We start from the raw sequence: 27,709 nt of genomic DNA on the forward strand, positions 1-27,709 counted from the left end.
AAACAGGAGGATGTAGAAATAAGAGGAAAAGTGGACAGATGTGTTAGGGCTGTGTCATGCCCGGGCCAGGGGTGAGCCTACCAGCATTTGTAAGCAAGTTACAGCTACAACGAGGGAGGGAATAAAAGAAGCTGCTTAAATACAAGACCTGGTGTGTCACTTCCCTCCTGCCACCCACGTCGGCCACAGCCTGATATTCTTACTCAGAGAGTCATAGAAATGTAAATGAAGTGAGGGGTCGAGGACACCCAAGCACTAATGTCCAACTCAAATTTTGGAATTCCCCAGGGATAGGCCCTCAAGGTGATGTCAAGTCTTGTGGGATTCACGGTTTCCAGTTCTGTAACAACCCCCCCCCCTTAACCAAAATCTTGGCAGCCAGGGAACCCACCAAAATGAAACCAAAGCCATGTGGCAGGTGTTTTAAAACTGAAGCTGCCCCAAACGGATAGACCCAGAAAAAAATAATGAATTCTGTTCCATCCATGGGGGATGGCTCTGAGTTACAAAGCAAAATGAGCTACATCCAAGTCAAAAGCCAGACAGAACCAGGGCTGCCTCAGGAGTAGGAGTTTAAAGGACATGGAAAAGTGTCGTAGCAGAGAATAACCCTTCTTTCCTCGGCTTAGCTGGAGTTCCACTTCATTCAGACAGCCGTAGACATTCCAGCAGCTGGACGTTTCTTGGGTTAAACCCAGGACTCTCCAAAAGCAAATGACCAACAATTTAAAGATAGGTGCTGTGGGTTAAATGTGTCCTCCTATGGTTCATGTGCTGGAGACTTGATCTCCGTTATCACAGTGTTAAGAGGGTGGGAAACCCTATTATGGTAATTGAAAGGTGGGGCCTTTAGGAGGTGATTGGATTGTGGAGATTCCTCATGAATAGACTGATCCATTGAAGGTTTACTGGGTGGCCATGGGTGTGGTTCTGAAAGCTTTATAAGGAGAGCCAGTGAGCAGGTGAGCTCTCTTTCTCAGCCTATAGTTGGCATGTGACACCCTGGTTGCCATGAGACCCTGTACAGAGTCCTACTAAGAAGGCCCTCATCAAATGTGCCCCTTGGATTGTGGACTTCCCCACCTCCAAACTATAAAAAATAAATTTTGTTTTCTTATTGATTACCCGGTTTCAGGTATTCTGTTCTAAGCAACAGAAGTAGACTAATACAATGGGAAAATAAAGAAAAGATGGGAGTGGGAAGAGAATCTACGATTCTTAAGAGACTTAAGAAACCAACCAATTGTAATATAGGATCTCATTTGTACCTTGAGTCAAACAAACTATTAAAAAAATTGAGAGACCTTAAGGGAAAAGTGAATAACTAGATATTTGATATTAAAGAACTAATCTTTTGTGTGATACTGGATGGCATTTGGTTATGTATATATTTTACGTGATTCTACTTCATTTAGATAATATGAAATATTTATGCATAAAATGATGCCTGGGATTTGCTCTGAAATAATCCAGTGGAGATGGAGGCATAGAGGAAACAAGATGGCCAGGAGCTGAGGGTTCTTGAAGCTGGGTGATAAATCAATGGGGGTTCATAGGCTAGTCTGTTATGCATGTTTTATTTTCCATAATAAAAACTAAAATAAAAATAAAGTAAGTGCCTCTGGAGGGTGGGGCAGTCAGGTATTCACACTCCAGCCTGAACTCAATCACGACTCCCCTCTCCTCACCATCAGTGGGAGGAACTGTGCCTGTCTTGGTGAGTTCAGGTATTCCGTGTTGATGGAAAGCCTTCTTTCTTTAAAACCTTTGGTGTCTGCAATTGCTCTTCCACTAAATGACAAAACAAGGAACTCAGCCAATCAATCTTTAATGAAAAAAGTCAGGAGCAACAAGTTGGGCTTAGCTGAGAAGCTCATTGTTTTATTGACACCTATGAGTAGTAGTTTTAGGAATGTTTCATGCCAGTAAGCATTACTAGTTTGGGTGATAAGATTCATGACCCACCAGTCTACAAAGTTCTGCAAGGAGCAGCAGGCCAATCCAATGCCCCAACTCCTGGGCATACTGACAACCAGAGGAACCAGATGTTCCTCTGCCTGGAAGGAACAGGGAATGTAGGGGGAATGAGGAGGTCACTGAGCATGGGGCAGAAAAGAGGCAGCAAAAGCCTTTGCACTTCCCTGGAAGTTTTGCCCAGGGCGGCTCTTCCTAGAAGAAGGAAAAGAACCCTCTTCCACTCCCTTCCCTTCCAGGCTCCCTGCCCCAGCCTGCTCTTCCTTCCCCAGTAGCTCCCACACAGGAAGCAGTGCCAGTTCTCGGGAGGCTGCAGTTACCTAAATTTGGGATTAGGACAACAGGAACATAAGGGCCACTCAGATTCCTGACTCTTACCCCAGATCTCTTCTTCCCATTACTGGCAAGAGAGTGAAGACAGTAATACCCCAGCCAAATTCCAAAGAGAAACGGTGAGAGGCTGGGGTGACTTTGTACTACCATTGAGATTTATATTCTAATAGCTTGATGGCCAGGAGAAGCCCTTATGATGGGTATCTTTGCTAAAAGAGAATACAATTAGAATAATCAAATTAATTGATACATAACATTTATGCTGGTGGTTGAAAAAGAAACTACTTTCACAAGAACAAAGTTATAATACTTTAATAATTTAAATAGAATCAACTTCAGGAACATACATACACACACATAAAATTCAAACAAGCAATTTAATTGAACAGCATATTTAAATACAATGAATTCTTAAAAATCCCCCAAAATGGGCTCAAGGTCATGGATATGAAAAGATCATCTTGAAGTACTATCAGAGTAAAATAGACAAGGTCATTACTTTGCATTTACCAATAAGACAACAGCCTGTAAATACATTAGACCTTTATAAGAACACTTCTAGGTATTAGAACAAGAGTCATTAGAAAGGAATACAAATGATCTCAGGAAGATGAATTTATAGCTAACAATTTCTTTGGTCCTCCAAGTCACACTTGTTTTTACTTTAAAATACCAAACATGAGCTCAGTGCTTCGAATTCTACCTACAAATCTCTAAATATTAAGCAGACTAATGTATATACCAGGTTAGATTTAAAAAGGAACTCGAAACTAATCACCACTGTACTTCAGAAACTCCAAAAATAGAAAAAGCTAGGAAACAGAAGTAGGGATTCAAAAAAAAAAAAAAAACTCTGCCATCTTGCCCCATCATAAGTTAATAGCATCAAAGTGGCAGAGACAGGATTACCAAAGTTAAAGCATTGTAGTTAATTCTTTTGAAGGTAATGGGATAAATTTGAAGAGCACTATGTGAACCAAACAAGAGACGTCTACAGGGGATTTGGAGTTTTTTTGTTCATTTTAATTTGGCCTTCACTGACCTAGTGGAGGAAATTTTAAGATAATCATTAATAAGGCAACAGCTTCCTGGACTAAAATACCTACACCACTTGTACAGAGTTATGCTGAAGATAACACGCATGTGGACAATGAGGGACACCAAGACCAGGGCCTTCTCAGTTAATTTCCACAGCCAGCAACAAGACAGCTGTTGTTAGAACACTGGACACTGCTCATGGTGCAGTCCACCATTGGGTCACTCTGCATTCTTTCAGGCTCATGGAAGCTACGATTCTACAGACCTGAAAATGATAAGCAGTCGCAAAAGTTTCCAGAAATGCTTAGAAAAATATATCATAAGATCAAAAATAATGCTGTAGTGTATCGAATTATGTCCCTCCAAAACTTACTGGAGCTTGAATTGTGTCCTCCAACTTTTGTGTATTAGAAACTTAGCCCCCACTGTGACTGTAAAGAGGGTGGGAAATCCTACTATGGTAATTGAAAGGTGGAGCCTTGAAGAGTTGATCAGATTGTAGGACCACGTAATAGTGAATGGATTAAAAACGGTGATCAGGGGCATGGTTCTGAGGGCTTTAAAAGAAGAGGAGAGTCTGTCTCTCTCTCTCTCTACTTCTACCATCTTGCAATGTGAAACCCCTGGGTCACTGTCGCCACCACCAAATGGACTTTGGACTTCCCAGCCTCAAACTATACGCAATAAATTTCATTTTCTTATAAATCACCCAGTTCCAAGTATATTGGAAAATATACCAAGAAAAACGGACTAATACAATCTACATGGAACACACAAAGTAAGCTCCCCAGAAACTTCTAAAGTCACGAAACTGTGATGACTAGGTATTTGCAGTGTCAGTACTAAGTCTTATAAAATAATGGCTTTTAAAAAAAGGCAAAAGTGTCTATATTCTAAATGGTGTGATATTCTCATCAAGGCACAGAGAGTTTAATATCTAAATCCCTGTATGTTGACATGAGAATACACTTGTAAACAACTCCAGGAACTAATTCCCTGTACTTGAATTAAAAAAGAATAGAAGGTAGAAATGTGCCTTTTTAACTCACAGTAAAATTGAAAACTTAGATATTCCCCTACCTTCCCTTGATGACTAATGTTACAACTGGATATTCAAAAAATAAGTGCCACTGGTAGTTTAATAAACATGATCAAAGTGGAGCCTGTTGGACTCTGAATTCACAGAGCAATGCTGCACACCGTACATACATTATTTTAGCACTTTGGCACTACACCATTTTTGTTAGGGGAAGAAAAAATAACAGTGTATTGGCCACAGTTCTCTCCCATTCCCAATGCTCCTATGTTTATGAGTCAAATCACCACACTATTTCAACAAAACACATGTATTTTTTCTCCCTTCCCAGCACCCTCACATTATCTGAGTGACAGTGGTTTTATGCATATTACATATCAAACTACTGGCAGTTCACTTTAGTGTTGCCACTAAAAGGTGGCAAGAAGAAAGTAGAGGGCTCACCCCTTTATTTTTATTTGACTTTCTATAAATAATTTTTAAATATAATCAATGACAAGGAATAGAGTTCACATCTGTAACAATTGAAAATGGAAGGTACAAACAATTAAGACCAGACAAACAATGCCACTAGCAGTATGACATGCAGACTACACTGCACACACTGAAGTTCAGTTCCTAATGAGAGTTAGAAACTCTTCACGAGTCTTTGGATCTTCCCGGAACACACCCAGCATCGTGCTTGTCACAGTTTTGCTGTTCGTTTTTTGAACCCCTCGCATTACCATACACATGTGTCTACAAAACAAGACAACAAAGGTTGTTTAAAAGAGGAGACAGTTGCTGGTTTGGTTTTTAAAATAAAAAGCAGGCCAAAAGATTAATCTCCGTTCACAGTTACCAAATCTATCAAAATACCCCTTCATAGACAAATGTTAACTAAAACTTAATCTTTAATTTCTTTGTCCTGTAGCTTTTATTCTTATCAATGATTGAGTTTTCAACATATCCAACAAGAGGGAGAAAAGTGGAATTTTCTTCCTGGGTGAAAATAATATAAAGGGTACACAGAGATACATAACTTCTAGATCAAAAGAAATTCAGAATTCTCACTTGATCCACCTTTCGGACCAAGACGGCACTATACTAGCATAGGTGTTCAGAGAAACACTCAAGTATGCTGGTCTCACCAGGCAGAATCCAGATGATGGTGACCAGTAAGTCTGAGCAACCTGGTGAAGTTAGATAACATACACAGAAAAGAGCTCATGCCATGCCACAGAATGATGAAAACTTTGCCCACACGTTATGTGCAATTCTCATAACTCATGCTAACTTAAAGAAGTGTCTTCAGTTGCCCCCTATACCAATTCTTAGCTCTGTTTTTTTAAATGTGTGACAAAATGTGAGAAAAACTCCGCTTGGAGCAACAAAGAGCTAAAAAAGAAATCCAGAAAAGACATAAAACGTTACTGGTAGTGAAATCTCTAAACCTACACTTATGATTCCCTATATCTCCATCTGCCCCCACCCCCCAATCTCTCCCATACCCTAGATGTTATATCAGCAACACAGTCAACAAAAGAGGCAAAAGGGCTTCAGGCTCAGAGATGGAAACCAACAGTGATTGTGTCGATTGTGTGGCATCGCCTGGTGCTAGAAAAACTGAGCCGCACAAAATATCAAGATCATTGTTTGTACACCACTGTGACATTATAAAGGCAAATACAGACTTACGTTGCTTCAACCACTACCCCAACTCCAGCAGGTTGCAAGGCTTCTGTGATGGCTACAGCAATTTGTTTTGTAAGGCGCTCTTGAACTGTGGATATGACAAGCAGCACAGTGTAAGAGTTTGACACAAACAGCTGGAAGCTTTTTATGTCTCTAGAATATTTGAAACCTTAAAAAGCAGACTTCTGTGAGACTTAAGAGCCAAGACACACCAGCTTTTACCAGTTTGCTTTGACTGTGGACTGGGCCAAGGAGGCCTCTGTTTAACTACCTCACCTGCATTATTTATACATGCTGAGAAGCTTTTAGGAACCCCTGAAGCCTTTCAGCATCACTGGGGGAAAGGGAAATGGCAACTGTCCCTTACTTGTGCAGTAAGACCGACAGAATACTGATTGACAAGCACCTCTGTGGAAGTAAAGTAGAGCAAATAAGTAAATAGCCTGCAACAGAATTAACAAAGGGGCTATAGTTCATTATTGGATGGTACTTAGGGCAATGCTGAAAACCAACAATTTAACATAAATAATGCAGTTTCTGTGCTGAATAAAACAATTCATCTTTAAATACACACAAGAGTGATCACTGCAGCATTGCATTTATTTGAAAACTGGCAAAGTCCCCAAATGTCTATGAGAGCAGGGACTGGTTAAATCAAGCCATGCCACATAAAATAGAATTCTAAACAGCCACCAAAATGAATGAGATAGTTACATCTATGCTTTAGGATTTACTTTTAAGATTTGTTAAGTGAACAAAAAAGAAAAAAAGAAAGTGGGCCAATTACATATAATATGAGCCCATTTTTGTGTAAATAAACACAAAATAACTTATTTGAAAAAATTAGTATATGCATAAAAATGTGACGGAATGTGCGAAATACAACAATGATTTCTTCTGAGGTCTTGAAATGCAGTTGACTTTCTTTTTTATATTCCTCTGAGGTTTTAATTTTTATAAGTCATATTTATTATACTTGTAATAGAACAAAAAATACTTTTTTCATATGAAAAAATGTTTTCTGTAAATAAAATAAACATTTTAAAGGTTTACCTTGTAGTCTTCTACTATAGATTTCTACAATCCTAGAAGAAAAAAAAAGAATTGTTTTAATCATAAATTGTTTGAAGTGAAATTGGTAAGGCTTCCTTAGAAGACAAAAGGACTTTGTTGAAGAAATAGTGGGGCGCAGGAAGGGGTGATGCTTACAGGAAGGGGATAGAAAGGTACAGGCACCACAGGGAAATGTGGTCTAAAGGAGACCACCTACCACTACACAGAACAGTGCTTCCTATGTGCCCAAAGAGAGACAGAACTAATGATGAGTCTCCAAGAGTAACACTCACTTAGGAAAACCAGAGATGAGGAACAAAATTTTAAAGCTCCTAAGTCATCAATTTTAGGGCAAATCTCAAGTGTTCTAATTAACCATACTGTTTTATCAGAGCTTAAAGTTCAAGCTAAAAATAAAAAGACTATTTGTTAATTAATAGAACACCATGGTCAACTAACTATTACACCTACTAAACCTATTAGGCTAATCAGATGAGAACTGATTAGACGTCTTCCGACATCTCTTTATAAGACAGGTTTATGTAAGTAGTCAGCATGATTAAATCCCCCAAAATAAAAGCCTCCTGATCTTCACTTATAACAGTCTGTCAAGTGATAGATTTTCCCCTTTCAACATCTTTCATTCTATTCATGAAATGTAAAGACGGCCACATGACTTAGCCATTGGAGGATGATCATTCAAGCTGAGGACCTTTTCTTTAAAATTTGGCCTTTTAGTCATGAATTATACTCAATTTACCACCTCCCCTATGAGGCATGTTATGGCTCTTCCCCACACTTTGCTTCTCAGAGCTGACAACTTGCTCCTTTATACCCGCTATAGCCTCAGGTCAGTAACAGGTACACTACCCCGTGAACCACTCCACAGACAGCTCCCTGAAGACAGTAGCCACCCTAATCCTACCCTGTGTCCACAACAGGTACACAACATTGAAGGAATATATTATTTTATTTTGAACAGAAACCTGAGAAAGGATGGTTTTCATGCTCCTAGAAAGAGCTATGTCATATTTCTTACGGGTCAAACTTATGCATACTTTACTTCTGCTGGTTTTTCAGGTGATTGATTTGTTATACAAGTAGGAGATGCCGTTGGTTTATAAGTGAGTAACGTCTTCTCATACTCATCATTTATTGAGTAGAACTTCAAGTACAATGTTAGATGACAGTGGTAATACTGGGCTTCCATGTTTTGCTCCACACTTCAACAGGAATGCCTGTAATCTTTTACTAGCACCCACGATGCCTGCCTGCTTCCGATAGCTGCTCTCCTGCCAGGAGGATCATTCATGCAGATTTTACCGAGTGTCTACTATGTATGTGATTATGTGGTGAGCACACTCCTCTCGCTCACAGAGCTTAAAACTTCTTATTTCTAGTTTATCAATTTTCTTTAAGTAAGGAGTAGGTGTTAAATTTATCATGTCTTTTTGGCATGATAAATATAACTTCCCTGAATTTAAAAATATATATTTGGTCCTCATTCTTGAAAAATAATTTGTTTAGAGGCGTTTGCTGGAAAGAGAATTCTAGTTTGACACTGACACTTCTCTGCCTTTCAACAGTGCTGTTTGCAAAGCAACTATCAGTCTAAATGCTGTTACCTTTTAGGTGATCTATTTTTTTTTTTTTTTCTCCATGGCTGTTTTTATATTTGAGTATGTGTACTCTGCAGTTTACTATGTTGTGTCTAGGTGGGCATTTAATTTTCTTTGTCTTATTTGGGATTTATTAGGCTTCCTGAAACTGAAGGCTGACATCTTGCATGTGTTATGAAAACTTTTTCAGCCACTATCTTCTCCAATGTTACATCTACCACATTGCCTGTTGACTCCAGGAATTCCAGTGAAAGGTATATGAGACCCTCTCAGTCTTCCATGTCTCTTAAATTCTCATTCATATTTTCCATCTGTCTGTGTTGCATTCTGTACACTATCTTCAGACCCTTCTCACCATTCACTGTTTTCAACTGTGCCTGACCTGCTATTTAATGAGCATATTAGACTTTGGTTGCATTTATCACATTTTTAAAAAATTTCTCAAAATTATATTTGATCCTTTTTCCAATATGCCATGGCTAATTCTGAAGGTTTCTTATTCCTTTGCTAAACTTTCAATACTCTTATTTTTTTCACATACAAGGGTACTTCAAAAAGTTAATGGAAAGATTCGTATTATCTTTCAATTCTACCTTTCTATGAACTTTTAAGTACCCTTGTACTTGTTTTATATTCTGTATCTGATAACTCCAGTATCTGCCCTCTTTGTCTATTTGTTTCAGCTGACTCAACTCATGGTGGCTTGTTTTCTTTTACTTTTGGTGAACTCATGCTCCTTGGAACTTCATTTTTGGGAATTCTTTGAAGCCTGGATAAAAGTGCATCAGAGAATGTCTACCTGTTTCTGCTAGCTGCCTGGAACGCTACCTCCTTGGGGCCATTTTAAACTCAATTATTGCCTTGAGTTTCTTGAAGGCCACACAGGGAATGTTAATCCTGACCACACAACTTGTGAATACATGCCTATGGATTCTTTTTTCTTTTTCCTGTTCTTCCCAGAACAAGACTAACAGGTAAATTTCTCCCCCAGTTTGGGATGGGGATAAGGAGGCTAGAACCCAGACTTTGGCTCTAGTGCTGGCTAATTCCTGTGGATTCTCATCGAAATTGCCTTATGTTCCCTCCAATGTGTGAAAGGTACATAAATATTATATCTGGGTGTGCTGCACCAAGAGAGAGATCACTGTAATCTAGCTCACCACATTCTCAGATTCAGGAGTTGTCAAATTCAATCCAAACCATTCTTGTATTAAAAAAAAATAATAAATAAACTTCCCTGGGTCATGCTGAAAACAGTACTTCTACTAGCCTGTTAGAGTAGGTTTTTCTTGACATTTAGGATTTTTACAACTAAACTCATAAGTGAGATTAGTTCATAATTTTTTTTTAATGCTGGCTTTATCAGGCTTTGTTATCAGGAATAGGCAGCTTCATCAAATTAATTGTGTAGCTTTCCAGGTTCTTCTATGCTCTTGAATTATTTATACACATGGAAATTAGTGGTTACTTGAAAGTTGGAAAGAATGCCTATAAAATTCACTGGGTCCAGTCCCTTCTCTGCCCCCCCCCAACATTAATTTGACTTTTTCTAATAGTTACATGTATCCAGGTTTTCTAACTATTGGTGCATACCCTTCTATCCCTATCTTTTTTTTTACTTATTCATTAAGATTTTTAAATTTTTTAAAGAGTATTTCTAGTTACATATCCTCTCCTCTCTAGATATTAGTGTTCATTTTCTCAATCAATTAGACTTTTCAGTAATCTATGATACAAGATTTTCAAACTCTGGATTTTCTACTGCCATCCTTTTTGACTTTTCTAAATAAGGAGTTTGAACTTTATCTTAAAAGCTATGGGGAGGAACAGCATGATTAAATCCACACTTTAGAAAGAGAATCCCAGCAGCACATGAGAGCAGATTTAAAGACTCTAAGAGATTAGAGGCAGGCAGGAGTCAGGAGTGTAACATACAATCCAGAAGGAGGATAAGAAAGGCCCAGCAGAGGGTGGCAGCAGGGACAGCAAGAAGACAGCATGGTAAGGGGCAGGAAGAGGGGTGCTGCAGGAGGGCAGCGAGCTTACAACAGCCGTGGATGGATGCCTCGTCACTCCTCCTCCCAAATACAGTCCAGGTGGAGCAAAGATTAAATATAAAAATGAGCCCAGACAAATTTTTTTTAGAAAGAGTTTGTGACTACAGAAAAGTTTTAAACTTCTTCAAGGAAAAAATAACACTATAAAGCAAAATCAAAAGACAAACAACAAGATGGGAAAAATTATTTGCAGTACCTGACCTAACTGCTTTAACATTCAAAGGGCTTGTGCATATCAGTAATAAAAAGGCAAGCAACCCAATGGAAAACTTAGCAATGGGGCTAAGAACAGGAAGTTTCTAAAAAGATTCAACTTCACCCTATTAGAGAAATGCAAATTAAAACAATAGATACCATTTTTCACTCATCGGTTTGGCAAAGATTTAAAAGTGCAATGATATGACTCAATACTGGTTTTAAAAATTAATTAAACAGAAGTGTGATGAAAACCAGTGTTGGCAAAAGTGTACAGAAACACACACCCTTCACCTACCATTACAGTATAAATTGGCATGGTCTTTTTGGAGAGCAATTTGGTAATATCAAAAGTTCAGCTATCCTTAACCCAGTAAGTTCTACTCTAATAATCTATCTACAGGTAGATTCAAAGCATGCAAAGATGATATATAAAAAGTTTTTCATAAAAGCATTTTTTTTCCTTTTTGACAGAAGTCTCAAACTGCAAACCATACTTATCTATATCGAAGACTGATTAAATGAATTATATTAATCAAGGAACTACTATGAAGCCCTTTAAAGGAACTTGGACTTTTTGAACTAAAAGATGTCCAAGGAACTTGAAGGTATTTTAAAATATATTTCTTAATAAGCAAGTTATAGTACAGAATATAGGACACAATCTCCCTTTTTTTGTTGTTTGTTAGTTTTAAACAGCAATATGTTTGTGTTTACACAGAAATTTTCTAAAAGGATAGTGAAAGAAATCTCTAGTTTTAATTCTGGGAAATGGACATAGGAAAGAAAAGCTTTCACTTTATTCACTCATTTAAATTTAACTGGTAAGTATATTACTATCATAATAGAGAGAAAAAAAATGATCCTACCTTTCTAACTATCTCCCAGTCCCCCCACCTTTTTAACTAAATCTCTTCTCTCCATCAATCAATCTTGTCCCCATCCACTGGAATATACCTCACTCCTACCCTCTCATTTGCCTTTGCTCACACACTAACTATACCTAGAGAAACTTCTCCCCCATTTAAAAGTTTGCTTATGCTTCCACCTCTAGGTCTCTTTAACCCTGCCAGGCTACAGTCACTGTGGCTACTCTGAAGCTGAAGCTCCAAAGCAGACACTGCTATGGCACCTGCTGCCTTCTACTAGGCGCCCTCCTTGAGGGGAGCTGCTGTGTCCTACTTCTCCCTAGCTGCCACAGTAGTTGGTACGGTACCCTTTCATAGCAGGTGCTCAATAAACAGACTAGCCATAGCTACCCTGAGGTACTACAGTACTAAATTCAATACTTAATTATATTCTCTCAATTATTGTTATTCTAAGGCAAGAAAATGAATACATGTTCAATGGCTTTTCAGCAACAAAAGGAATTTCTATTCAAGCTAAGTTTACTCTAGAATTCTACTAGAGGTGAACCAGATCAACTTACTTCTGGCATTTTCTTGTTACTTAAGGCTTTACTGTTTGATATTTGACTTGACTGGCACTGAAAGGTCATTCGTTTAAAGGCAAGCTTACTTGTATAACAAACTTCAGACAAGATTAAAATGAGCAGTGAAGTTTTGCTAAGACATTTGGCTTTCTTTATTACTCTTAATCCCTTACATATTCTTACTTCTTATAGGAAATAAGCAGTCGGACAAAATCTTAGTCTTTTCTTTTTCACAGACCCATTAATCAAGGTTTTTTTTGTTTTTTTCTTTGTTTGGGGGTTTTGGGGGTTTTTTGACAAAATGTCTGAAAGTAACATATACTCAGCTCTCTGGTTTAGTGTTCCATTTTATTTTTAAGTTTTAATCCTATTAGTTAAGGACAAATCTACATGCTAATAATCAACTCCTTTGTATGGTTTCATAAAAGCTTAATTATTTCAGATCTTTTCCTTTCACAAGGAAAGGAAATAACCAAGATTAATCCTTTTCACCCTCAGGTTACCATTTGTTCCACAATCTTGCTGGATTGCTCGAGAATCCATTTCCCGTAAAGTATTAATTGTGCTCAACAGAGTATGGTCTTCTAGAGAAGGCTGCTCACATTAAGATCAAGGCCTAATGTGGTCTACCAAGCCTTTTTATAATATGGTAACTATCCACTATGCCTTTCACATATGGAAAGTCTGTCACAGGCCACAGCAGTGCCAGAATTTCTACATGGGAAAGGTGTAGGATTGGTAATCTTGCTGGAAGAGAGGGCATGAGGGACTGGGCCTACAACTATAATTGCACAGTAAGCATGCTGATTTTACTTAGACTGTACATTCTAAAATGGTACGAACAACCAGTTTTAGCAGATACCTTTATTCACAGTTGATATGAAATCTACTTTATTATTTGGGAGTAAGTTACTGGGGAAGGAGTTGCTAATAGAAATTACAGTATAATTAATTATCCCCAATCACTACCAATACCCTTTCTCAGCCACCCCTTGGCACTGCCACCAGGGACAGATCACTGCAAGGGGCAAAGATATTTCCGGATTTGTGCTAAGAGCCTTATTGCAGTAAAGCAATTACTGCTAAGTCATAATATCATTTTTCCATGGTACCAAGTAGCCCTGTCTGGTGGCAAGGTCGCTGAGCAGAAATGAGGTCAGAAACCAGAGGAGTTAAATTTCTCTTTTCTACCCCTTTTCTCCCTAATCTCTAGAGGAAATGAATGAGAAAATGGAAGTGAAAAGAAAGTAAAAAGAATGCTGTGACGGGCAGCTGCTAGAATGCTGGGCTGGTTTTTATAGATTCCAACAATCAGGACCACCATTTCAGGACTGCCACAAATCCCAGTGTCTAAGTAGAGAAGCACCAGGGACATGATAGAGCCACAGAATAGCCAATTGGTCATAGAGATTCATTTATTCCAACTGCAATATGATCATGGTAATCTCAATCAAGGTATTCATACTCAGCTTGGTTATTTAAAAAAGGGGGGTAGCACTTGACTGTATATTCATTACCTACCTTTTTCCTTAACTCTCTCTCAACATGCACACACACGCACACACAAACACACCTCCCAGTATTTCCCCCATCACCTAAGATTCACTAACTCTATACAAAGAAATCACAACAAAAAAGGATATACATGGACAATAAAATATTTGTGGCTGGGACCTCTCAGAGATATGTGAACATAGAGCTTCACATTGACTTCCAGCTAAACATAGATAACCACGTGCATATACCACCTCCTCTTCCTAAAACCCAAATAAAAATGGTAATTTTTTTAAAAGGAATTTTTTAAAATGGCATGAGCCCACAGGATAAAAAAACAGAAAAAAAGATCATAACAGACAAGAGAGAAACAGGCAAGAGGTGAGTGAGCACTGTCTCGGAACAAAGCTGAAGTAAGCCAAGGAAGGCACAGTCTGGTGTCTCCAGAGGCAAGAGCCTCGAGGTGAACTGACCAGCCTGCAGGACCCCAGACAGATGCTCAGAGGCACCCAGGTACAGAGGAAGACAGGGTTGAGACCAGGGCCCCACACAAAGGTTTGACTGAAAGTCTGAAAACAGTGCAGTGCAGTTCCACCCCTGCCCACGTTTCTTCTTCCACCCCTCACTGTTAGCTAACTCTCCCTACAAAGGTTGGGGCTGGATTGAAGGTAACCTCGGCTCCTCTCCAGTCAGGGAAAGCTCTACAGACAATGAGGTGAGCTGAGACTTTAAGGCTGTGCAGGTAGAAGAAGGAATGGGAGGCAGGGGAAGGGGCAAGCAGCGGAGATAAGAAGACAGAGACATTTGTGTTTCAGGCCCTCTAAGTCTGTTTGCCTCTGCGACTATAAATGTTAAGTAGCAATGTGACTTCCAAGTTAGATCCACACTGGCAGAGAAAGTTTGAGATAGATCTCAGCATCCAGGGGCAGGTCCTATTTTGCTATTCACCACACACAGTTATACCTACCTTGCAAGTTTGCTGAGGCCGAGGACTTGCTTGTTAGGAAGATAACCAATATGGACCTTCAGAGAAGAGAGAGAAGTCATGAGCTAAGTGAAACACACATCTTCTTTGTGACAAAATAAGAAAATAAAGGAAAAATATAGTATACATATACATAATTCATCACAATGGCAGTATATCTTTAAAATATCTAGAAGCTTTAAGACTTAGAAAATAAAGCATTTATGTAAAGTATTTTTTAAGTTATACAAACTCAGTAAAAGGAAACTATATAAGAATGAATCTATCAATCAAATGACAAATTTAAAGTACAGTCATGATATTCCCTGATGAGGATAAACTCTTGATACAGACCTGAAAGTCTTTCTTCTACTGAGGGGAAACATTCTCAGGAAAAGGCAAATGATCTCATAACAACACTAAAACGTACTCAGGAAAGCCTCCTTTAAATGGAAGAAACTGTAAATATAAATATTGCCATTCCACACATCACAGTGGCCTTAAAAATCCCACCACAGAGCCCTGTGGCATAGAAGGTCTCCACGCCCTTTAGTGCTTGGCTGACCCACTTCTGAGTTGCTGGGGAGCTCCATCTTTCCGACAGGAGAGAAAGGACACATGCACCACTGCGGCTCAGCAAGAACCTGTACCCTAAGAACAAAGTTCTTACAGGACCTGCTATACAGAAAAGCCATTTTATCATCTTAAAAGGCACCAATTAATATCTAATATGTAAATGTTACCTCTTTTTAGCCAAATATTAAGTATGAAAAAACATTACTTCTCTAAAAAGGCTAATAAAGTCAAGTTATTATTACCACTATAACTTATAATGATTGACCATTTGTAGTCAATCAATTAACCTAATATAAAGTTATAGTCTTTTGTACCATGGTTTGACAACATTGTTTCATTTGTTCACCTAATATTTGCTGTACACTTGTATAATTAGTCTAGTAGAACTTAGTGATTTTTCATCTCTTAGTGCTATGCTTAAGAGTTTGAGAATCCCACCTCGTAGCCTTCCTGGTTGGCAGGAGGAGACGAGGTACTCCAAAGAAAAATTAGTTAAAACTTTCCCAAAGAATGAAGGTCTTCTGTACCACTTGAAATTTTTATACATAAATGCAGAGCTAGAATTTGTTTATTGTTTGTACTATTTTTGGTCTTCCTTAAGACCCTAGGTCATTTAAGTTCATTTTAGAAAATCATCACTAAATGATATATTTTAAAAATAAAGTTAGCAAGAGCACAAACACGCAGGTAATCTCAGCAAAAGGTAACAGGATAATAATAGTGAGAAGCTGAGTACAGGATCAGGCTCCTTGGGTCTAGCCCTAGCGGGATGACTAATTCTCTATATTTTCTTGGACAAGTGATAGATTTCTGGGTCTGATTTTATCACCTACAATAAAAGGCAGAGAAGAGCTCAAAGGTTCCCTCACCATTTAATTGTGGGACTACCAGACAATCGAGGCCTCCCGATGTGATGGCATATGAAGTACTATTGTCAGAAACATTTAGCCTTAATCTTGTGAAGTTTTAGATCTAACCCAGTGTATAGGAAATCCAGAGTTTGAATGAAACAGATCCAGTAGGTGGGACACTCTACAGAACTGGCCTAGCCTCTTCAATAAGAGAATGTTATGGCAGGGGGGGAGAGAACTATTTTAGAATAAAAGAGACTTAAGAGACATAACCAAATGCAACGTAAATACAAATGTGTGATTCAACTGGATTCTTGTTTTAAAAAAAGTGACAGTAAAACATTTGAGACGATTAGAGAAATTTAAGCATGGGTTAGTTATTGGGTGCTAATTAGGAATTACCATTAATTTTGCTTGTGGTAGTGCTAACTGTGGATAAAGTAATGTGAGCTGTGTGACAATCCAGTACAGGGGCATAACCAGCACTGATTTGGCCTGGATGATTCAGTATAATCACCAAGTAAATATTTTAGAGTTGCATATTAATTGCTAGTGTGAGTAAGTAAATATTTTAGAAATGCATATTAATAATTTGTGATGAAGAGCTATGATGCCTATAACATGCTTGATATTCTTTAATATGTTAAAGGATTATTACTAATTTCTTAGGTGGAGAAATCAAATTGAGGCTAGGTTCCCTTAAAAAAAAAAAAAAAAGTCCTTATCTTTTACAGAAATATACTGGAAGAAATAATATAATGTTTGAGATTTGCTTCAAAATATGCCAGTAGGACACTGACCATGTCTCTGAGACTGGCTGCCTTCTAGCTGACTTTGCACCTGCACTCAGGCTGCCAGGGGAGCAAGGGAAGTCTGCAGGCACCACTTCTCTGTTTCCTTTCTATAGGATCAGAGCACATGTTTTCAGAGAAGCTGCTGCTAAGGAGCTTCCGGACTATTCACAGGGCTTTAACTTCATGGTGCCTTCTCTTCTGTCCTTTGTGACGCTGGGAGAAGGAAGCCATTCACGAGGCTGGTCCGCCCTACTCCCTCCCCTCGGCCCCACGCTCAGGAGCCCAGCCTTCTCCAAGTGTACTAGTGGATGCTGATGGCAATACAAAAGCTGGGGCCCTGGCTTAGCTAAGTGAGTGTTTTTAGGGGAAGTAAAGGTAGCAGGAAGTCCAGCCTTGATGTGGGGACACAAGGGATTCTGGAAATCAGCTTCTGTTGATAAGGAATGCATATCATAGGAGGGACTTTTCTTCAGAGATAGTGGTACAGCACCAGTTCTGCACATAATGCACCAAACAGCCAGTACTGCTGAGACCCAGCAGGAGCCTGCTTTAGAATGATGGAACTGGCTTCAGATATAACCTCCTTTCACAGCATCCGAGGTGTCCAGGGCATTGGGATGGTTTTCCCATTGAGGCACTCAGCCTGCCTTCTCAGGGAGCAGACTCCCTTCATGCCGAATCTCGTTTTCCAAAAGCTGTCCCTATGGGGTGGGGTTGCATGGCCAGCCTTGTCTCTAGTCACATTTGTGCGTATAAGAAAGCCAGGAATACAGGTTTTCTTGATGAAAAAAATAGTCCAGTGGGGACTTATATATGACAAGATTGGTCCTGCACTGGTAACTGCTGAAGCTGGTTGATGAGAAGACAGAACTTATCTAGTCTTTCTATTTTTATGTATGTTTGAAATTTTCCATAATAAAAAGTTTTTAAAAAGAGAGAGAGAAAAAAAAAGCAATCCCACTACACACACACATAATAGTAAACTGAAGACTGAAAGTGCCAAGTGTTAGCAAGGATGTGAAACAACTTTAGAAAACTATAGGTCAGCATCCAATGAGTTGGACACGGGTACACCCTTTGATACTGCAATTCCACTCCTAGGTATATTTCTAATAGAAATGCATGCATACGTGCACCAAAAAAATGTTGATAGTAGTTTTGTATATAATAGCAAATAAAAAGAAAAATAACACAAACATCCACCAAGAGCAGAATAGATAAATAAATTGTGGTATGTCTGCACAACGGACTAATATTAAACAAAATAAACAAAGTATAACGACAGGCAATAAAATCAATTAATCTTACAACATGGAACAAAAGAAGCCAGACACAAAAGTGTACATACTGTAGATTCTTTCCACTTAAACAGAGTTAAAAAAGAAGTCAAACTAATCTACAGTGTTAGAAATTGATATACTAGTTACCTGCTGGGGACAAGGGAAGGCTAGGGCTTTAGAAGGGGGATGAGGTAAGCTTCCAAGATGCTAATCACGTTCTAGTTCTTGGTCTGTGGGGTGGTAAGCAATAGTTTTATGATTTGTGAATTTTCCTATGTTTTACTTGTATAAAAAAGTAAAAAAAAAACTTTAACAAAAAAATGAAGCAAATGTTAGCACTTATTAAATTTAGGAGATGGGTATATAGGTATTCCTAACACTATTTCTTATAAGTCCCCTATTTGAAAATTATTAATAAAAAGTCAAAAAAAATTATGATGAGGGTGGGGGAACAACTCTTTGTCTTAAACCCATACGTTCTCAAAGGTATGTTTAACTACAACAAGCTAGATTTAACATGTTATCTAGCTTGCATTAGACTCATTTTTCCTAACACAGAAAGAGTTGGAAACAGCGTAAATCCACTAATACCATAATCTGTCACAAGAAATTCTGTAATAATTACTGCTCATGTCATGTCATACATTCATGTATCTTGGATCAATCATCATTCAGTCAAAATAAAGGGCACAGGTTTTCAGAGCCTGCAGCAGCTACTTATTAAGAAAAAAGAAGAAGAAGAAGAAACTTTAACCTCATTATTTTAACCTATTGACATGGTATTTAATATGAAAGGCTTGCCCTGAGGGCCTTCTGCTCTTTGTTTTTGTTTTTTTACTTTTAAGTTATTAGATTAGTCAGGCTGATAAAGAGAAAACATGTATGTGTAATTGTAAATATCTGGGACATTAGGAATTAGCAGCTAACAATTTTAAATATAATTATCCTAATTTTAAAACTTTCATCATGATTTTTAAAACTGTTAGGATACAGGGCTGAACATTGGCTCACTTAGATCCCTGTACTGGCCAGTGCCAAAAAAAGAAAGAACAAATTTGTTAGGAAACAACATACAAAACCTTACCTTTCCAACAAATGGAACCAGATGATGTTCACACATGGAAAACATATCTATGTCTTTCACAATCACCATCTCATCATGATCTTCATCAAATATAGCATCATTGAGGACATCTGAAATCAGAAACTTGCTTCAGTAACATTTCCGATTTTATAGAAAGAAACAGAGTAGAAAAGCTATTATGGGTAAACATGAATAGACAGTCAACCTAAAAGAGAATGTTAATCCTCACCAAAATATTAAGGGAATACAAATTAAAACTAGTTATTTTTCCCCACTAAATTAACAAAGTCTTTTTCTTTAAGTGATATTTTAAAAATCCTTGATACGGTGTTACATGAAAAATGCAGGATTACAGGGGCCGGCCCGTGGCTCACTCGGGAGAGTGAGGTGCTGATAACACCAAGGCCACAGGTTTGGATCCTATATAGGGATGGCTGGTTTGCTCACTGGCTGAGCGTGGTGCTGACAACACCAAGCCAAGGGTTAAGATCCCCTTACTGGTCATCTTTAAAAAAAAAAGAAAAAGAAAAAAAATGCAGGATTACAAATACATTTGCTGCATGAGAAAGAAGGAGGGTGGGGAGGAGGGAAGGAGAGAGAAATGAAAGAAATTATGCCAAAAGAAAACGGTGGCCATTTCTGTTGGTAGAAATGGGCCACTTTCAGTTTATTCCTTACATTTTCTTATACTTAATATTTTCTCTATAATGAACACGTAGAAAACCATATTTGAGAAAAATAATCCTTAGCCCTCTGACTCCTGAGGTCAGATCCAGACGCCTATAAACTTTACCTCTATTATCAATAATTTTCTACACTTACAAAATTTTTCAGTTATTGTAGGCAAACAGACTTATTCTAAACAGTCACCTTCCTAAGGAAATAAATCCTATAGTTTGTATGTATATGCCTCTCTAGGTAGGTCTTGGTTCATAGCAGTATCTTGTTTAAGGTGTGGACGTTGGAGCATATGGTTAGGCATACAAGACATTAAAAAACAAAAAGCTTTATTTTTAATAATAGCACTGACTGAGCCTCAACTATCACATCTGCAAAACGGAAGGTTAACTAGATGATGCCGGAGGGAATTTTGAGCTAACATTCTGTGACTGCAGGACCATCCTGTCCTGGATGCTGAAGAGGGATAAAAGGAAACAAGCGACAGACCCCATCAACATAATACAGCCATGGTACTGATAATAGGCAGGTACCCAAATGATGTTGTAGGAGAATACCTTGTGACATGGAAAATTCTGCAGCTCTATTGTCAAATGAGAAAAGAAGTTACAAAGAAGTACAGTATGATCTCCTTTTTGTCAAATATACACATACATAGAAAAAAACTGCACTGACATCTGGACAGCTTGGCAGACTAGATATATCAAGACACCTAGCTGTGTGATTTCAAGGATTTGGGGGATACCCAATCTACATAGTGTGATAAGACAGAGAAGGGACGAGATGAACACAGATTTTCAGCCACCTACAGCCATTTGCCCTCTGAAAGGCAGGCTGCCGGGTGAGTCACTGCGACACATACAAAAGTCCGCCCACACTGCCTGACCTTCAATGGCTCTGCTGCTACTAGAATAGGGGCTCACAGATATTGAGTCAGCATGTAAACCAGTTATCATCCCAAGTCAGGCTATTCAGAGATACATCTGACTGTGCTGTGGAAAAGTCATTAATGTGGTCAACGAAAAAAGTGAACAAGGGGGTTTAGAAACATGCAAACGCAGACCTGTTAGACAAAATCCAGGAAGGAAAAAGCCCAGTCTTCTGTTCTGAATATTCTGCCCTAACCCTCAGTCATATTTCTTTTTTTTTTTTTTTTTATTTTTTTTTTTTTTTGTCTTTTTCGTGACCGGCACTCAGCCAGTGAGTGCACCGGCCATTCCTATATAGGATCCGAACCCGCGACGGGAGCGTCGCCGCGCTGCTAGCGCAGCACGCTACCGAGTGCGCCACGGGCTCGGCCCCTCTCAGTCATATTTCTGAAAGAAGTCCAAACATAGATCTTTCATAATCCCAAAACTATCCTGTATTTCTAAGTTTTAATATGTTATTACCATGTAAGGCTTAGTAAACTCTTTAGTCATATAAGAAATATTCCTGAAAGTAAAAACAAGAAAAAACAATTATTTATCTATTTAAGAAAGAGCAAGAAAGAATCATCAAGTGTAGGAAGCATTCATTTTCTCTGGCAAAGAATGAGAGTGTCCCCATCCCAAGGTCTGACGACGACCATGTGGTGCATGTTACAGTTGGCCCTCGAGTTAGGCTAAGTTAGGATCTAGCTCCATCACTTACGAGCTTTTGGACCTTGGGCAAGGAACTCTGTGCCTCAACCTTTTCAGCAGTATAATGAGCATAACCAAAACGCCTACTTCACAGGGGTAATGTGAGGATTAAATGAAACAATCCACATGTGTTTAGAAGTATGCAGGCGGAGTACATGGCAGTTGTTGTTATTGCTATTATTATTATAATTAAGATTGAGGGAGTTGCTAAGCTATGCATCCCCCACACACTGATGTACATCAGAATTTAAAAAGCAATCATTTGCTTGTAACAGAGTACAGAAAAGTAAAAATAGTAAATCTACTATGGAGAAACCTGGCAGACACTATCTTAACCAAGTGATCAAGATTAACTTCACCAGTAAATAAGACAAATTGATATTGTGTAGCTCCTGATACGATACAATGAGGAGGGCACATCACCTCTTTGGTATTCTTCCCCAAAATCCATAACTGCAATCTAATCATGAGACAAACTGAGGGACATGACATGCTACAAAAAAACCAAACAAGTACTCTTTTAGAAAGCATCAAGGTCATGAAAGACACACAAAGATTGAGGAACTGTCAGATTGGAAGAGATAGAGAAATATGACAACTAAATGCAATAAAAAACTAAAATGTGAATAAAGTTTGTAGTTTAGTTAATGGTATTACACTGATATTAATTTCTTAAGTGTCAATAATTGTACCATGGCCATGTGAGATGTTACATTAGGGGAAGCTATGGGAACGGTATAACAAAAACTGCCTGTACTATCTTTGTAATTATTCTATAAATCTAACATTATTTCAAAATAAAAAGTAAAAAAAAAGAAAAAAAAAAAACAGCAAAAGGACAATGCCCATCAACTGGAACATACAAACAAAGGAATATTCCTCAGCAATACAATGGAATGAACTGCTGATATATGTGATAACATGGTTGAATCTCCAAAGCATTACACTAAGTGAAAGAAAGCCACATACATACTCAGAAAGGACTCTTTTGGGTGATGGAAACAGTCTATATCTTCACCGTACTGGTGGCTATACATCTGTATATATTTGTCAGAACTCACACTACCTGTAAAGTTAGTGAATTTTATAGATGTAAATTACATCGTAATGGAGCTAACTTTTAAAATAGCTTTTTAAAGCACGGGCAATCAAAGGAAAAATAAACAAATGGGATCATATCAAACTAAAAAGCTTCTGCACAGCAAAAGAAACAATTAACAGAGTTAAAAGACAACCAACAGAGTGGGAGAAAATATTTGCAAAATATACATCTGACAAAGGATTAATATCCAGAATATACAAGGAACTCAAACAACTTTACAAGAAAAAAACAAGCAACCCAATTAAAAAATGGGCAAAAGAGCTAAGTAGGCATTTCTCTAAGGAAGATATACAAATGGCCAACATACATATGAAAAAATGCTCAACATCACTCAGCATCCGGGAAATGCAAATCAAAACTACACTGAGATACCATCTCACCCCAGTTAGGATGGCTTAAATCCAAAAGACTCTGAACGATAAATGCTGGCGAGGTTGCAGAGAAAAAGGAACTCTCATACATTGTTGGTGGGACTGCAAAATGGTGCAGCCTCTATGGAAAATGGTATGGAGGTTCCTCAAACAATTGCAGATAGATCTGCCATACGACCCAGCTATCCCACTGCTGGGAATATACCCAGAGGAATGGAAATCATCAAGTCAAAGGTATACCTGTTCCCCAATGTTCATTGCAGCACTCTTTACAATAGCCAAGAGTTGGAACCAGCCCAAATGTCCATCATCGGATGAGTGGATACGGAAAATGTGGTATATCTACACAATGGAATACTACTCAGCTATAAAAAAGAATGAAATACTGCCATTTGCAACAACATGGATGGACCTTGAGAGAATTATATTAAGTGAAACAAGTCAGGCACAGAAAGAGAAATGCCACATGTTCTCACTTATTGGTGGGACATAAAAATAAAATAAATTCACACACACATACACACACAAAAAAAAAACCAGGGGGGAGAAGACACAACAATTACAATTCCTTGAAGTTGATACAACAAGCAAACAGAAAGGACATTGTTGGGTGGGAGGGGGGAGAGGAAGGGGGGAGAGGAAGGAGGGAGGGAGGTTTCGGTAATGGGCCACAATAATCAACCACATTGCATATCGACAAAATAAAATTTAAAAATAAATAAATAAATAAAATAGCTTTTTAAAATATTATAGTATAGTAGGCATCCTTTTGTGTAAAGAAAGTGGAAGGGAGAGGAACATATATGCACACATGCTTATCTGCAAAAAGAAACACGGGAAGGAGCTAATAAAAGCTAATAAAAATGCTTACCTATAAAAGGACTAAGAGGACAGGAGAGAAGGGATATGAATGGAAGTGAGACATCTTTGAATATAATTCATGTAGTTTTGACTTTAAAATCAAGTAAATGTTTTATAAACTCAAATAAAACTAAACGAAAAAGAAAAAAACTAATGACCCTCATAGGGCTTAATGCTTCATGTGGTAATGGAACACTAACATGTTTCCTTTCTCCCATTTCATTAAACTGAATCCGGCCTATAAACTTGACCTAGCTAAATCATTTTTCTTCAATAATAAAGTTTCCCTGCTATATTTACTTATGTTTTTCTCCAACCTATCTGAAAGCTACCATCTGTGGATAATAAGAACAAAACACTATCGCAGATTGTTTTAATTTCCTGCCTGTTATCAGCAGCAAGAAGGTAACCCTGGAAACAAGGATTTATGGCATTCTATTTTCCACTGTTGGCCATAACCATAAAGAAAACCAAAACAGTCTCCAAAGTTAAAAGTTTATATACAAGACCACACAATATCAGTTGTATGATATACCTTTCTCATGTCACTAATAATTAAGCAACAACAACAAATAACATCCCTCAAGTATTTAATCTGCCAGGACCCCTTCCTGAAAGCACAGTAAGACAGGCCTACAATATGACCTCAGATACTTATTTTAGCATCCTTTGAAGCAGGGGTTTTCAGACTCCAGGCCTGTTAAAACACAAATTCCTAGGGCCCACCCCCAGAGCTTCTGTCTCAGTAGGCCTGGGTAGGCTTGAGAATTTCCATTTTTGACAAGTTCCCAGAGGATGCTGATGCTCCTGCTGTTCTGGGAACCACACTTCCAGAGCCCCTGTTCTGAAGAATTCCATGTTTTGTGCTGCTACATAGAATCTTCACACCTTCAAAATTCTCCTACTCAAATATATAGATATATATTTAAGAACACAGACCTGTTTTTCCTAGGAAGAAAGGGGAAAAGGTAAAAGAAAACTCCTGGGAAAGATTTCCCCCAAAAGGAAATTTCTGTCCAATGGAGTTTCTTTTGAATGGGTGGTATAGGAATTAGTATTATTATATATTTATATATAATACTGGGTAATCAGCACTAAAAATTAGAGATGTTTGAGGAAGCCAAAATTTGACACCAGAGGCATCTTCCTGGGAGGACAGCATTAAAAGATAACAGAAAAAGACTTGGAACATTACATGTGTGTCCATCTAAGGGGCAGGAAAAAGATGACAGGGCATGTCTAACAGTTTTAGAATTGAGAGAAGGAGACAGAGAGAGTGAGAGTCACCTAGAGTATCAGGCCTCTTTGCTCGCAGCTGGAATTAAATCAACTCAAGGTGCTAACGAAGATATACACCTACTCTGATTTGGTGGAGAAAGGCTTGACTCACAGGCCCAAAGCATCACAGTACCATCTAACATCAGAGCCGCTTCTACCGGCATACAACTTTTATTTCATTGTGCATCTTAGTACCTTGGTTATGTGTGCTCATGTCTCCTAGCCCCACTGGGTTATAAGCTGCTGATAGTGTTGTATCTTAAGGCTTTGGAGTTTCTACACAGTACCCTGTACGGCCATGCACAAAGCCGGAGTTAAAGATATTCCATGTTTACCCAATTAATATGTCCATCCTTACTTTGTGATTCAATTCCTTAAAACAGATTTTTAAATGAAGGGATTCAAAAGAAATTCACGTGGCCAAGGGAACAAAAGAATTCCCATTGCAGCCTTATTGTAAAAGCAAAAATCAAGAACTTAAGTGTGAATTGGGAGAATGATTAAACAGTTTGAGTAGAGTCATACAATAAAATACAACCCAGTGGTGAAAGTGAGTGAATCTGAGCTGCATTTATAAATCCCAGAAACAATGTTCAATGGAAAAAGCAAGGAGAAGGATTTGTAGAGTATGATCCATTTAAATTAAGTACAGACAATGCTACATGTTGTTTATGCGCATATACATGAAATGAAAATATAAATAGATATGAAAATAAAAGATCAATTTCAGGGTGGTGGTTATCTCTGTAGCAAGAAGGTGACAGGATCAGGAAGTAATAACTAGAAAGTTTAAATCATATCTGTATTTTATTAAAAAGCAATTACAGTAAAACATTAAGATCTGTGAAACTGGATACATTTTGGTTAAACTAATTCTTCATTCTTTGTTTATATATTGGAGACATATCATTAATAAAGAGGTGTTCAGATACACTGGTGTTTTGTTGTTTCCTGAAGGAGAAAAAAAATCAATAAAACGAGTTTACCTTTGCACAAAGGGGCTGAGGGTAGAGGAGTACACAGGAAAGACGCAACCTGCTTCATGCAACACTGCAAACTCTTTCAAATCCCTCCCTAAACCACACTCCGCAACTCAAACAAAGCCTTCTGCCCTGAATGTGGCAATAAAATTTTTTGCTTTATACTTCCTGTTTGAAAAATTTGTCGTACAAGTAAGAGCAATGTTAAAACAAATTCAAAGAGGGAAGAAAACCACTATCTCTGCATTCATTTCCATCATGAAAATACACCTCTTGTTAGAACTTCCTACACTCCCAGCTTTTTGCACTTAACAAGACAGAGCTAACATTTGTAAAACCTGGCCAAAATAAGCGTGAACCCAAACATTCCCCAGACTGGCATAATGGCAGAGACTAAGACGACTGTAGATAACCGGTCACACCATCTGCTGGAGTAGGCAGAGGTGCTGCATGGCTTGGATATACTCCATGAACTTATTTCAGTAGCTGCAAGTTTGTCAGCAGGAAAGATCCAAAGTATTGCAAAGAAAGTAAAAGTTTGGTTATCTTGGAAATTTTCATTCCTGCCATCCTTGGCAGAGATAAATTCACATGTTGCTCATAAGCTATTAAAATAGAGCCAATGCTACTAAAACAGATATTCTGACTACCCTCAAAAGAGTACTGTCATGCATGGTTGTTCAGCAAATACGGTACTGGTGAGTTATTCCCATCCTCCCAACCAGCTTTGTCATGAACACTATTATCTATTGATGAGGGATCAAGTTTTCACATACCAAGTTACCTTAAATAAGTAACACTTTTTTCCTTATTAAAACAGCAATATTCATTGTAGTTTATTTATAAGATCTAGAAATAGTGAAATGAAAAAAATGAAAGCACATATAATCTGTCCACAATTACTTAGCTGGCTCTTGCGGGGAATCACGTGCACAGTGATCCAAGAAGTAGCATGGTAAAGTAGAAGACATGGATGAAGAGAGTCCAGAGACCCGAGTTCTAGTGAAAGTTCTGTGCAGGTTGTGTGACTTGGGCTTCATTGTCTTCAAAGGTAAGAGAATGGGTTTGGAGGAGGAGCCTAACATGACTCGTAGTTTCCTGGTTTGCACAGCTATGGGGGTACTGAAAGTCAATGCCAGATTACAAATTACCCTCCAGCCTCACTGGTCAGCTTTTGAGATGTGCACTGCAGAGGCCAGGGGCTTTCTGTACTGAGGTAGCGAAAAACACCTGTTTTAAACTATTCATATTGATTCATGGATAAAACTGAAGGCTGCCAATCATATATACATCATTAACTCTCACAGTTATCCAAGCCAAAGAAGTCTCATTCTGATCTCAGTTTACTATTCTGAATATCTCT

General features: G+C 38.2%; 1 protein-coding gene across 2 annotated transcripts in view; it reads right to left on the reverse strand.

Annotated features, from left to right (window-relative positions):
* Positions 1–2,665: 2,665 nt before the first annotated feature.
* The window catches only part of GCH1 (GTP cyclohydrolase 1), a 44,928-nt gene continuing 19,884 nt past the window's right edge, over positions 2,666–27,709 (reverse strand). The window contains exons 2-6 of one of the 2 annotated variants that reach the window (XM_063090379.1): positions 19,455–19,564; positions 14,873–14,928; positions 7,109–7,140; positions 6,059–6,143; positions 2,666–4,847 (exon numbers count right to left, since the gene is read on the reverse strand). In XM_063090379.1, coding sequence (XP_062946449.1) covers positions 4,775–4,847; positions 6,059–6,143; positions 7,109–7,140; positions 14,873–14,928; positions 19,455–19,564 — 356 coding nt within the window. In that variant the 3' untranslated portion in view covers positions 2,666–4,774. Of the gene's footprint in view, positions 5,120–6,058; positions 6,144–7,108; positions 7,141–14,872; positions 14,929–19,454; positions 19,565–27,709 lie in introns of both variants that reach the window. The other variant, XM_063090378.1, reaches the window with a different exon arrangement.

Source organism: Cynocephalus volans, chromosome 3 (genome assembly GCF_027409185.1).
Source record: "Cynocephalus volans isolate mCynVol1 chromosome 3, mCynVol1.pri, whole genome shotgun sequence".
Classification (NCBI taxonomy): Eukaryota; Metazoa; Chordata; class Mammalia; order Dermoptera; family Cynocephalidae; genus Cynocephalus; species Cynocephalus volans.